We start from the raw sequence: 14,426 nt of genomic DNA, 5'->3' as shown, positions 1-14,426 counted from the left end.
TTGTTCTTGAATCTATTTAACCTTGAGTTCTGGCAAAAGGTTTAAAGATATAATATATCAATTTCTAAAATACAAAAATAAAACATTATTCATGGTAGTGACAATCTAACACTGCCAATCCCTCCATAACCATCATTGAAAAAAGCATAAACTCCACTATGATCTTCTCCATTCTCTGATGGAACATCAAGAAACTTGCTACAGAAACTACGAGGACCAGCTCCAAGACAAGGAATCACTCCAAGTAGTTTCCCCTCCCTTGACAACCAGTAGACATCTTCACGTTGTCTATCATGGAACACTGAACTGGCCACAAGGTAGCATCCTACCAACAACACCTAGCAACATAACACACCTACCACACAGCTAGCCCACTAACCAATATCCCCAATGTGATGGAACTCTGTTACCAGTCCTGGTAGCTCAATGTCCATACTGACTGTCACCATCAGCCTGTACAACATGTGACTAACACGAGACTAACATGTGATCACTGACCCAGCTGTGATCTTCATTAATATCAGCTTGTTATCGATTGCCATAGCAACAACACAACAATTATTGACATCTGATTGGTTATCCTTCACTATATCCTGACCAGCTGGTGTGTTTGTCACTTTTCCACTAAGTGTGTCTGGAAAGTGTTGTGGTTGTTCAGTGACACTAGTGACCTTCTTGGACACCCAGTTAATGTCAAACACTTTTAAAATAGTTACACTACAGTCAGCAATGTCAAACTGAGGCCTGATAATACCACTGGGATCTACTCTACTCCCAGAACTGTTACTACTTGATGGTAGTTCACAAGACATCGGTGTTAGTGAGATGGGGTCAAGTAGATAGACCCCTGATGTAGTATGAACTACCAAACACCCAGGGAGGGAGAAGAGTTGTAGTTTTGTTCCAAGCATTACAATGGATTCCTTAGGTGAATCATCAATGTTTGACAATGTCCAGCTTTGTACAATTGATTTATTGCTAGTGAAAGACATTGTGACAGTTACAACACTAGCTACTTAATGTAGTAAAACAGGTCAAAGCAACCACAAGCACTAGCCATCCTGATGGAACAGAATTCTAGTCAGTGTTCTGATATAAGAGCAGCTGTACTATTAGCAAGCATTTTATCCAACAAATGCATGCTCTATAATATCACCTTGATTACGGTATAGATCCTCAGTTATCAGACCCTTCATTTATATGTACTCTTGTTTACCTGAATTTGGAAGTGACTGTTCTATTGAGTACAGGTGTATGTTCTATTAGAGTAATTCTCTAAATAATAGCATGGGGTTCACTTTAACCATTGCCTGAGACCATCAGGGTTTGGATAACCTGAGGGTCACTACACCTTCTTGAATGTACACAGAAAATAAAGCAAGAGGGGAGTGTTGAGAGACTAATCTAGCACGAAGCACAGTCAATTACTGTACACGCCAGAAGTACTGTGTTTATTGCAGAGACAAGTAAGTATCAGCGCTGCTTTAAAGGATATATTGCATTTTCTAACTGTAATGTTTGAAATATTCATCTTGAGTACTCAATTTCTGGAATCAGAATCAGTAAGTGTTCATATAATGTATTGTTGGTCGTAGAACAAACTGATAATATTACTTCGGCTATTTTAAGCAATTCACAATGATGTCACACACACATGCACGCACACACATGCACGCACACACTGCACACACTACGTTACACACACACTACAAATGCACACGCATACACACACGTACTACACACACACCACACACACGTACTACACACACACACACACACACACCACACACATACCTACAACTTACTGATTTTCCATTTGATGCCATTTATACAACCTATCACCAGATGCGACATGCCAGCGTCTCTCAATGTTTCTTACATTGTTGACCTTTCCTGCTCCAATGTGATCAATTGAGTAGACCACTTTACCACACTCATCATACACCACATGTCTGACATGGTACATACATGGTGTGAGTAAATAGTATAGCTTGACACGATAATGTGATTATGTAGCATAAACAACATAAGGAACAAGGACAATGACCAAGTGGGGAGGGGGAAGCTAATGGGCTGAATCCCCTTGGTCGGAAACTGCACAATTGGCAGAGCCTGTGTGACGTATTTGTTGAGACCCTGAAAAACTAGAAGGACAAAAAGGCAATTGTACCAGGAGCCATATTTTCTAACAGTGTGACACATTTCTAACTACTGACTAGACAGCAGTCAGCCTACTTCATATCTTCTGTTTTTTTAACTCTCCTACTCTGATATTTCCATGGTGGACGTTTCTTCATTATACTGCGGCTGTAAAAACACCTGTTGTCATGACAACCAACATGAAAAATGACATGCCATAAGCAGTGATCACCTGATGTGAGGAAGATGGTTGTTATGGTAACATGATGCCATTTCAAAGTCAGGTAATGAAATGTTGAACCCATCCACTGAATAATGTACCACAGGATTCAAAAACTCATCCAAGTTGGAACAAGGGATAATCTGCAAAGTATAGTAACTAGTACACTGTAACATCTTCAAGACTATTATGCAGTATGCACTAATTAGGGCTCACACACATTATTGTTAAACACCAACACAAGTAAATAATAACGATAACATGATCATTGTGATACCTATGTCAATATCATTGGCCTGCCTTTAATATACAATAGTATATGGAGATTTACTATTATCGATAATAGAAAATTCATTACCTTGATCACAATAATGACTCATTATTGTGATTAAGGTAATGAATTTTCTATTATTGATAATAGTAAATCTCCATATACTATTGTATATTAAAGGCAGGCCAATGATACTCTTGTGAATAAGGTCACAATCAACTGTGGTAATGCTGAAAAAGGCGATTTTCTGAGAGATACTAACCTTAAACAATCAACAAAACTGTGCTAGTAAAGTACTCTATGACAATATTTCATTATCGAGATAATATCACTTATCGTGACAAAATGGTTTTGTTATTGAAACTTATAGAAATATAAGCTTTTCATTATTGCACAGCCCTAATTACAAATACTTATGAAGTTTTTCAACTAGAGACCTGGTAAAGCCGGTGTGTTGATAACTAGATATCCTGCTAGTGCAGGTGAGGTTTAACCCTTAAACCTGCATAATCCAGAAAACTGGATTTAAACATAATAAATGTGCTCCTTGCACAGAGCGCTGTAACTTGCAAAGCGTCTGTCCCATGGCTATGCAATTTACGCCATTCTACTTAACGCAATACCTGGGGTTTTACCCTAACGCTAAATGGTGATGCCAAAACTAGCCATGTAAATAACTTTTCAGTACGAAACACGCAAACCCTTTGCATACCTTTGTAAAATGATTCATAACTCAATGGTGGTTGCTCCTATCACTTTGCAACAAGTTCTGTTTACTTTGCCATTAAATTTTCTATCATGCCATATATGACTCACTTCACAATTGAAATTAAACATGTGGTAAGAATTTGGAGATGTGACTTGCTGTTGTTCATCACTTCAAAACAAACAAGCCGCTGTAGTTACAGTGTTCATTTAACCTTCTCCAAGTAGCCCAGTGAACAGACTTTTGATCAATGTGTAGTTTTAAGTTATAAAAGTTACGTTACCCCACTTAATGTCATCGTGCATATTGTGTAAACATGCATTTCTCAAACGTTCTATGCTGGTTTAAGGGTAAACCGATCTAGTCACAAAAGGCTAGGTATATGCACACTGTGCATGTAAGTTTTGTGATTAAGGTTTCAAATTGTATGAGTATGTTTTGCTTTGATGTCTTCTAACTTGATGTATAATGTTACACAAGTTAATAATTCTACAAGGTACGTGTAGTAGGGATGACTATTACAATATATACCACTTGGGAATTCAAAGGCGTCACTTGGGTTTAACTCAGATATTGCCTGGACAACATCACACAAATGTAGTTTGCTCATGGCTTTGATTCCCAACCAGTTCAAAGACATGATATGCTTTGACTCGTTATATTGAGCGACATGAAGCATTTCATTGTGGGATTCAGTATTAGTTTCATTATCACCAGGCTGGTTGTAGTCGCAAAATTACAACGAGTTGATTGTTAACAAACTAGTTTTGTGATGAATGATCACTAAATCACATATTGGATGATGGATGTGTACTTCTACATGTGTCACTTTTGTTGCATGGCTAGCTTTGGCCTTGCCATCTAGCATTAGGGTAAAACCTTAAATAGGTATTATTTTAATGCTAGCCTTGTTATATCGCAAATAGAATGATGTAAATTGTGTAGCCATAGGACGGATGCTTCAAAAGTTACAGCACTTTGTGCAAGGTACATGTATTTATTAAGTTTAAATCCAGTTTTCTGCAGGATTATGTGGGTTTAATGGTTAAGTGAGTGTGTGTTATAACATGGCTGCTTGGGTTTTGCTAATATGTGTGGGCAATTCAAAGGCACCGCCAGTGCCATAATTTGTATATGGCACTCTTGCGGACCGCAGTGAGTGAATTATAACTTATAATGCGCTGGTTGCAGTTTTGCAGACCGCAACAACTGCATTATAAGTTATAATGCACCGACCGCAGTGCAATATACAGATATTGTACTGGCTGCGGTTTTATGCAGCAATGCACAAGTGCCGGCAGCCGAGATCACTACTACACCTCACCTAATAGGTGGAAAGACACCTCACAGATCGCTCGAATTCTTTTATAGCCTGACATGTAAAGGTCGATTGTGGGCCATGACGTCACCAATACGTATAATGTTTACCAAGCAACTAATGGCAATCGAAAAAGCCAATGTGGTGGCCACAACTCTAGTCTACATATATATATAAACGTACTTATACACCTTACTAGTCTGGTGCCATCTGAGCCCAGATTAAACTGTAGTCCACTTCGACAATGACTCAATAAAACTATTATATTCTAAATAAAACTCATCTTTACATTCGATTGTGGTAACCAGTTTTTGTCATGCCACCAGATTTGGGTTTAGCCAGTGTGAATAGTAAGAATTAGACTAGTCTCGTTCAGTAGTTAGGTTTTGTATACTTAAACTATCTATTAGCTGCTTTTTTTTCACTCGAGAGAATCACTATGGCAATTAGTCTATATGGTGACTGAGTGATCACGCTGGCATGCTGAGCACTACATGATGAGAGTCTAACAGCAAATGCAAGTTAGTGATATAACCCATAGCATATTAGCTTTCAATATCTCAGGTGGCTGCAGTACTGTACAGGGAATGTCATCGCAACGTTCGGCTTGGTTACCCACAATCAATGTTAGAAACCTGGCCTTTATAAGTGTTACAGCTGTCTTGTGAGACTCTCCCCACCTATTAGGTGAGTGGTACATAACAGTTATACAATGTGCACTTGTGCTCTGCCTATATAAACGCACTTGCCTTCGGGCCTGACGGCCCTCAGGCTCGTGCGTTTATATCAGGCAGAGCACTCTTACCCATTGTATAACACCCGTAGCCCTCGGGCTTTGGCTATATATCAGCAAAATCCCACACAGCCGTGGATAACTATTACATAAGTGCTAAATGAAACAAGGCAGATTATCACCTGAGTAGGGTTGGGAAATATAACGATACATTGTTGTTATCTCGATAAAAACATGAAACAATAACTGTATCAAGGCTATTTTTATGCATCATGATATATTGAGGTCATTATGATATATTACTACAAAATAAAATACCATTTATGTAACTGCCTTACAAATGAAGCAAATCACATTTACTATGAAGCTACATCCAGTGCTTATAGCTTAGGAATTGTTTATGGGATGGATCAAACCATAGCAAAACTTGTACATGTGAATATAACATGATTTTTCTAATAAGCATATAATATTGTGATAATATCAATTATTGTGATAAATGATTCCATGATTTATAGAAAATGGTATGCATAAAACCCTTTGATCTTTGGGAGATAAAGAGGTCTTTAAAATCCAATAGAGACCTATGAGGAGGTTCTCTAAAATGATTAGAGACCTCCTATCTCCAGTTGAGAGAGTCAGCACACACAGCGCACCTCACTATTGATCACTGGTGTGCTGAGTAGCATTGCAGATCTCACAATTGATCACTGATCAAGTGGGCTTTGTTTTATATACAACAATGTGGAAAATGATTGTGGGTTTACATTTTGTGCAAGATATGATGACATGATGATGTTTTACTGAACCCACAATCAATCTATCTACTAGCATAGACATAATAAAATGATGATGTTTTACTGAACCCACATTCAATCCATCCATCTACTAGTATAAATATACCCACACCATTTTCTAAGTCAGTTAGAGACCGTCCACTCAGATTTTCATGGCTTTAAAAAACCTTGGCTTCGCTTCGGGTTTTTAAAATCATGAAGACCCTCGTGGTAGGTCTCCAACTATATACTTAGTAAACTATATCAAAGGAAAGAATGGCACTAGATGTGATTGTATGACAATACATTAGCCCCTATACTAATTGATAAACAAAATTTTGTGGCCGTTTTGCATAGTTGGTTGTTCTCATTACACAGTTCACTACATACAGAGAATGACATGTGAAGATAGCCTTGGAGGGTGGCACAAAAAGGAAAAGTGATTTCCATTTTGACATAATAGACAATACACAAAGCTATTGTGTACTGCTGGGAATGATGGCACCTTTATGCTACAAGTGAAAGAAATAAATGGAATACAAAAGGAGGACAAAGGTCCATGATGTGTGTACCAAACAGAATGGTAGTACGATATAGTAGAATTCCCCTCTAAAATGATGTGGATCATCCAATACGCTGCAATTAAAATATCATCGTAAAAGCACCATATGTGATGAAAACCATTTAGTTTCAGTGCATCTACGTAATTTCAATTCCAGTGTTAAACAAGAAAACACTCAGACAGCCAGATATTGAATTCCAAAAAGAAAAAGCCAAAAATTGATTTTGGTCTGCCAACCTGCCTGTCAGCCTGACCATAGTCACAAGGCTAGGCCAAACAAAGCAGAGCACAGCCACCATTTCACACCACAATAATAAACCCAATGGTGCCAAGTGCCTTTTCTGGTTCTGATCACTGTTTGCCTACTGCACCTTGCCTTCCAATTACATAGTCGTCTTCTTCATGTAAGGAAATCATACCAAGGCATTAATTTTCAGCAGTTCAACCACTTTCCTTAAGATTGAAGCATAGTTAGATGCCACAAAACTATTTGAAGCACTACTTATGTTTCTATGCACTACTAGGAGCGTAACGCCAAGAAACTACTTTAAACTACACAGCAGTAAGTTCTCAACTGTTTTACAGTGCTCTATCATGTTTTCTCACACTAATTGTTTAGAGAAAGTCACAAGGCTGCCCTTCATTTTCGTTCGCATAAGTACAGGGCGTGCCCCTTTCCACTCTAACAAATTTGTTATTCCTCATAGCCTACAATGCTAGATACGTCATTTTATGCTTAGCGCCCATTGTGAAGGCATTTTTGAAGTCTTCAGTGATTTACGAGTACATGTACTTCAAGCTGGTACAAATAACCCACCACAGAGTGAAAGCTTATCTACCTACCAGGAAGGATTGTACTGGTTCTTTACAGCCTTCATTTCTCACATACAGGCTGCTTTTAACATAAAACCTTTTACTCATGTAGGCAAAATAACGCAGACACAGATTACAGTATCCAGGCCCATGCCCCAGAATTAGGCTGCAGGGTGTGTGCCTGGTTAATAAAGTAGTGAAACAAGGAGGACAGTTGCTATTACAAAATACAGCCTATAGCTATGTGGGAAATCTCTACTTTGGAATTGAACAGATGGTGATATCATGCCAACATAGAGATTTTCCTACAAATCTACGTATGTTGTAATTTAGCTACCATCATTCATATCTCTTTGTTTCACCACTTTTTGGAACCCCATACTTTATTGATTGACTGTATAAACAAAAACTTGCCTATAGTTTGCAAAATTTCCAAATTTCTTTTTATTATCTCAGCATTATACAGTGGGTTACAAAAGTTCCAGTCTAGTAGTTTTGGAATTATAGCTAGACAGCTAAAAAAAATAGCAAAGAAGATTGCACAGTAACTATGCATACTTTTATCTTTGAAGAAGGCATAATCTCACCAATGTTCAAACTTTAATTAAAACAAATATGCTTGCATGAACTACATGCATTTTTGCTGAGATGATAACGTATGTATGCAAAGCCACAATGTACCTGTCAGCCTGAAGTGATGTCTAACAGCGAAAAACTCAAACTTGACTGAAGGTATCAGTTAGTAAGTCAGTCCCTTAAAAATTCTGCAAAATAAATTGATTGAAAGTGTTTCAGGTTGCACTGAAGATTTCAGTAATTGCAGTTTAAGACTTCAAAACCTCCTACAAATGCCTAAGGTAAAAGATTTAACAATGAAACAATAAGAAACTATGTGCTAAATTATACAGTATTACAGCTAGGTACGTACGTACATAGCTGGACTTTATGCGTGCATCAGAGACACATACAAGGCTCCCCACCTACACCCATTCTAAACATCTGTATCCATCACCGTTAATCTAAAATACTAGCACGGTACTCACCACAAACACATCATCACAATTTTCTTCATGATTGTCCACTTGGAATGTTAGTAGCAATGTGCAGTCACCAATGACACAATGGTGTGTCATGTGCAGGTAGAAACCAACTGAATAAGGATTCCTCTGTCTGTGCTCATGAGTCTCCTCAACAGATTTATGTGTTGTAGTCACCTTTGACTTGGTCACTTTATCAAACAAGTCTTTAGCATTTATATCCTAAGATTACACACAAAAAGTGTTACAACAGTTTTGCCAGTTTGCTATACTGATAGTTATACTTCAGATTACAGAACAACTTTAGTAATTTTGGTATCAGGTGCTTGTTGGGTGAACAAAGTGTTTACTGCATAGCTTTCTGTTAATCCTTAAAGCCACATGTGATTACTAGTACAAGTGTACTGAAAACGCATAGGCCAATATTTCGGCTATATTTGCATGGCTGTAAATAAAGCACTGTAACTTCCATACAGTAAGTGTTAAGGCTATGTAATTTAGACCATTCTATTCGAAGGAATAAAACAGAACCTAGGGTTTTACCCTTTTCTGGCAATAGAATAAGGTCAACTCACCATGAATGAAAGCTGTCAGAGAACATGAAGACAACTCATTACATACCTTCAGAAAAAGGTTGATAACTTCTTCACAGTGTGTCCTATGGAGTTCTGGTGAAGACCATTCAGTTTTCCATTCCACAACACTTCATGCCATATAATGCTCACATGAGTTTTTTTTATAAATGGCTACCAACGAGATGCATGTGAGGCAGAGGAGGTTGGACGCATTCACGTGAGCTGTACCCTTAATTGCATTCTTTGATTAGGTATTTCACATGATCCTCAATAGTCACAATACAAAACTGAAAAACGGTGGGGATCATTAGATATTCCGATTGTCCTTCATGTAAACTTCAAGGCAATGTGCTTTGTTTTGTAATCAGTGCTTAAAGTACGGGTGAAATTAATAACTTGCGGTTTGTGTACACTACTTCACCAGCCTTCACATACGTATTCTCTATTAATGAAACACCAGATGATTTAGTGAGTTATTCTGAGATCACAATGTATTAACCTTCTCAACAAAAGGGATTTTGTGTAATTTGTTTTAGTGGCACTTTAAGCGCGTCCAACCTCCTCTGCATGTGAAGCAGAGGAGGTTGGACACAATTTAAGCGCCCCTAAAACAAATTATGCGAAACTCGTTTTATTGAAGAGGTTTATACATTGATCTCAGTTTAATTCGGTAAAGTATCATTGTTCTGATTATAGAATATGTACGTGACAATTCTGGAGAAGTTCTACACAGCAAACCGCAATTTATTAATTTCATCCCAATCACTAAGCACTTTTACAAAACAAACTACATCACCTTGAAGCTTACGTGAAGCACCATCCGAATATCTAATCAACCCCAGCCAACCCCATCGTTTTTCAAATTTGTATTATGACTATTGAGGGTCACGTGAAATACCAAAGAAAAGAATGCAATTAAGGGCAATATATTTATGTGGCGATTAGAGCGTGATCAACCTCCTCTGCATGTGAAGTAATAGGATATACAGTTACCACTCTTCATGGCATCATAACAAGTGAGCAATTGCTGTTACAACAATTAATTATACTTGTCTATAGTAGCCCAATGAATAAACTTTCTATTGATATAAGGAATTAATAACATTATACAAGCTTGTCTGTGCTGGCTGTTTAGATTCCATTCTTTAAGCACGCATTAATTGCAATAATTATACATTTTACGTGCTTTAAAAACGGTCAATATATCAGCCTATGTGGCTTTAGGGTTAGATGATAATCTGATTGTGTCACTCCTTTATAGTTACACTACAATGAGGGTCAGTGACTCTGAAAAGAACAGCTGTAGCAGAATATTCAGTACAACAAAGACATGTAACGTCATCCTCATTAGGCAACTTTTTTGTTTCATAATCTGACTCTTGCAAATACGTAAGATTCATACTTAATAAACCACACTTCTAAATTATTTTAAACCTTACAAACCAAAAACTTACCCTCAGGCTAATGAGTAATCCTTTATCAAGGATAGTCTCCAGCCTCTTGATCTCATTCTCACAGGGACCTTGATCAGTGTGCAGAAAACTCATCAGTTTCTGTCGAATGAAAACAGCCAATTGTACTCAACCAGCTAAATTTTAATCCACTCACATCCTTAGCAGCTTTACGGATCAGTTTACGAAGGTCTAGTTTAGCATGACTACCATCTGTACCATACCAGTGTAGTATTGTGTGGTAACAACTGGACTTAAATATTTCCCGGTAGGTTTTTAAGGAGTGATCATGAGTTTGACCAACCACCAACTCCACACTACACCACTCTGTGTCCAGTAGTTTCAGTGGTTGTGGGGGTACATAGCAAGCTACAAGATACAGTAATACAGTGATTCACAGGTAGTATGTGCAATATTAAAAAAATTACAAATAAAACAATTAATGCCTAGAGAGTTTATATACGGAGTAACCAAATAACTGCTAGAAGGAATGACTTGAAAATTGGTCTGTATACAGAGTAACCATTGTAGTGCAAACCATTTGCTATCAAAGAGGTGAATTTGTGTTCACTCCCAAAGACTAACAGTGTTTACGTACTATTGTTCATGTATTGTACAGAAAAGTTGATAACTAATATAGTTACTGCATCACAGCTAGGTGATCAGTTCTAACAACAAACTCACCAGGCCTATCAACATGATGACAAAACTGTTCATTATAATGAGCTAGAGCTGAGCTTGGTGAAAAACATACCTTCCTACAAATAGGAACACAATCAAGTAATAATGGTATATTAGCTCCTTACCCTGTCACAGGATCCAACAGCACACATCTCATTGGTGGGAAATCCATGGACATGTCACCAGTGAGGTAGCCATCTTCAGTGAAGTGAAGGTTGATCTGGTCTGAACAATGATCAGCTAGGTAGTGTATCTCCTGTGAACTGTGGACCAGCAATAAGAGGAATAATAAGATTGTGTCTGTCTAGTGTGTCTATCCTGTGTTCACAAAAAAGCTGAAAATTTCTTGGCAATATGTACATAATCATACCTATCGTGTTTTACCAAAGTGTTGAGTCAGTGCTGACACACACACACACACACACACACACACACACATAAAACAAACTTACACTCACACAACACACATACACGTACACACTACACTATACACACACTACACTATACACACACAAACACACCACACACAAACACACCACACACAAACACACCACACACAAACACACCACACACACACACACACACTACACTACACACAGAAACACACCAACATACACGTACTCCAAATAAGGATACAAAGGATGTAGTAATCTTGTCCGCCAACTAAAAGACAATACTGGAGCTGATGCCATGTCTTTACCCATTAAATCCATCATAGGTTGCCATGGAGATGTTTGATGATTGCCAGTAGGCCACCTCTGAAAACCTGCAAAACTGAAGAAGGAAGCTTCAATGAATATTTCATAATTTGTCTATTAACAGTTGTAGTTGTCATCTATCAACACTATTTCACAGCACATAACTCACTTGTTGATATAATGGAGGAAGTTTCTTCGTGACATCTCTGGCATGTTCATCAGAGCATAGACCAGAGACAGGTGATAGTAGATGGCTGGATAGTTTGGGGCATACTCCAGTCCAAACTTCTCACAATCCTTCAACCACTGTAACATTGTATTACCCCTCCTGTGGGAGCATCACATGACCTGATCACATGACTCATGTGAGATGATTGGACAAGTACAAATATGTATACAACCCAAAGACAGTTAGTAGTCCATGGCCTGTAATTATAGCCAAAGTTGCCAACCCAATTACACACCACAAATGCTTATGTACGTATAGTTATTAGATGTAGAAAGCAGACAAAGAAGAAATATTGAAAGCCACAAAATTAAACCCTGCCTTCGCTTCCATGACAATTACAAGAAAGTATTTATCACCCCTGACATGACAAAGTTCGAAAGAGCCAAGCACAAGAAACTAGTAGATGAATTAAAACTGCGTAGACAACAAGGTGAAACAAACCTGATCATAAAGAATGGCTCAATTGTACGAAGACAACTAAGAAGATTCAACACAAGTATTGTGAACACAAGTGCACCAAATCTTGCCCAAACTTCCCCACTTGCTCAAACCTCCTCATCAGCTATGTCAGTCGATGCGGGTAATCAGAATTCCTGATACCCCTGAGTTTGACCAAAATATCAATGAACCTAACTCACGTTTAGTAAAACCAGACCCAATCCCAGTGTACTTGTGGAATTCTAGAAGTCTTGTCAACAAGTTGAAGAACTTCAATAGTTTTATACTTACTTCAAATTACAAAATCTACAGAATAACAGAAACTTGGCTTTCTGACCATATCTATAATAATGAAATTTTCCTCCCAATTACACTATCTATCGTAAAGATCGCTCGTCTCGTAGTGGTGGTGTTATGTTAGCAATTGACATGAGTATTCCTAACAAACTGTTAACTAGCCCTGATGATATTGAAGTGGTTACTGTTGAAATCCTGACCAGCAAGCCCTGTAAAATCTGTCTATTGTATAATCCTCCAAATAGTGGAACTGACTACCGAGAACATTTACTTTCATACGTATCTTTCCTAACGAAGGAGGATGATCCTATTGTATTTATGGGTGATTTCAACACCCCAGATGTTGTTTGGTCAACACTAAGTGCAAACTCCCAGTTTTCTTCTAAAATCTGTGATCTAATATTTCAGCATAACTATACCCAGATTGTTGAATATTCTACTCATGTCCAAGGAAATATACGTATTGGATCTCATAATTACCAACTGTGACGAAAATATTTCCAGTCCCCAAATTCACACAGAAGATAACCCATTGCTTAAATCAGACCACTACTCTGTTACCTTTAATCTTAACCTGCTTCATAATTGCAATGCCACAACAGTAAGTGATTCTATTAATTTATATGATTACTCTAAAGGCAGACTTTGATTCAACAAATGAATACCTTTCACATGTTGACTTTTCTCCCTGCTTTAATTCGTCTGACGTAGAATTTGTATGGACTTTAATTCTACTTGATGCAATTCACCAGTTTGTTCCACAAATCAAGATAAAACTCAGTGATTTTCCTAAATAGTTTACCCCAAGCTTAAAGCATAAAATCAAATGTCTTCGTTCACTTAGAAAGCGGTACTCAAAATCTCCCACACCTCATATCAAAGATCAATTGCAGGCTGCTGAGTTTGAAGCTGCAGAGGAAGCCTCAGCTGCTCAATCTGCATATGAATCTAAGCTTATTACTACCAATCAACCCAAGATATTTAGCTACATCAGAAGTTTGACTAAATCTGATCCTATCTCACACACTGTGTATTATAATGGTAACAGCACAACCAATGATAAACAAAAGGCATCATTGTTTAATAATTACTTTTACTCCGTGTTAACTACTACTACTAATATTAACCAACCCCCTCCTAGCAAGTCTCTAGACTCTAGCACCCAATAACATATAGTCTCAATTGATATTTCTGAAGAAGATACTTTTAACGCTCTTAACTAATTGGACCCACATAAGCCAGTTGGAATTGGGCCAAAATTTCTGAAAAATTGTGCTTCATTTCTCTATAGACCACTACACTATTTGTTCAACCTTTCACTTCGCAAACATGTTATTCCACTAGAATGGTGCACTCACACTGTAATTCCCATATTTAAGTCTGGTGACAGAGGATCAGTTACAAATTACTGTCCTATATCATTGTTATGTAACACCTCAAAGGTACTTGAAAAATTGATATATGATAAAGTCATTGACCATC

General features: G+C 37.7%; 1 protein-coding gene across 1 annotated transcript in view; it reads right to left on the bottom strand.

The window, feature by feature from the left end:
• The window catches only part of LOC136263762 (uncharacterized), a 30,363-nt gene continuing 15,937 nt past the window's right edge, over positions 1-14,426 (bottom strand). The window contains exons 8-20 of the mRNA XM_066058398.1: positions 12,150-12,308; positions 11,904-12,056; positions 11,408-11,545; positions 11,286-11,359; positions 10,759-10,970; positions 10,605-10,703; positions 8,582-8,797; positions 2,372-2,502; positions 2,236-2,319; positions 1,806-1,952; positions 499-978; positions 380-453; positions 1-325 (exon numbers count right to left, since the gene is read on the bottom strand). Coding sequence (XP_065914470.1) covers positions 90-325; positions 380-453; positions 499-978; positions 1,806-1,952; positions 2,236-2,319; positions 2,372-2,502; positions 8,582-8,797; positions 10,605-10,703; positions 10,759-10,970; positions 11,286-11,359; positions 11,408-11,545; positions 11,904-12,056; positions 12,150-12,308 — 2,203 coding nt within the window. The 3' untranslated portion in view covers positions 1-89. The remainder of the gene's footprint in view (positions 326-379; positions 454-498; positions 979-1,805; positions 1,953-2,235; positions 2,320-2,371; positions 2,503-8,581; positions 8,798-10,604; positions 10,704-10,758; positions 10,971-11,285; positions 11,360-11,407; positions 11,546-11,903; positions 12,057-12,149; positions 12,309-14,426) is intronic.

Source organism: Dysidea avara, chromosome 8 (assembly GCF_963678975.1).
Source record: "Dysidea avara chromosome 8, odDysAvar1.4, whole genome shotgun sequence".
Lineage (NCBI taxonomy): Eukaryota > Metazoa > Porifera > Demospongiae > Dictyoceratida > Dysideidae > Dysidea > Dysidea avara.
This window is presented reverse-complemented; position numbering and strand designations above follow the sequence as displayed.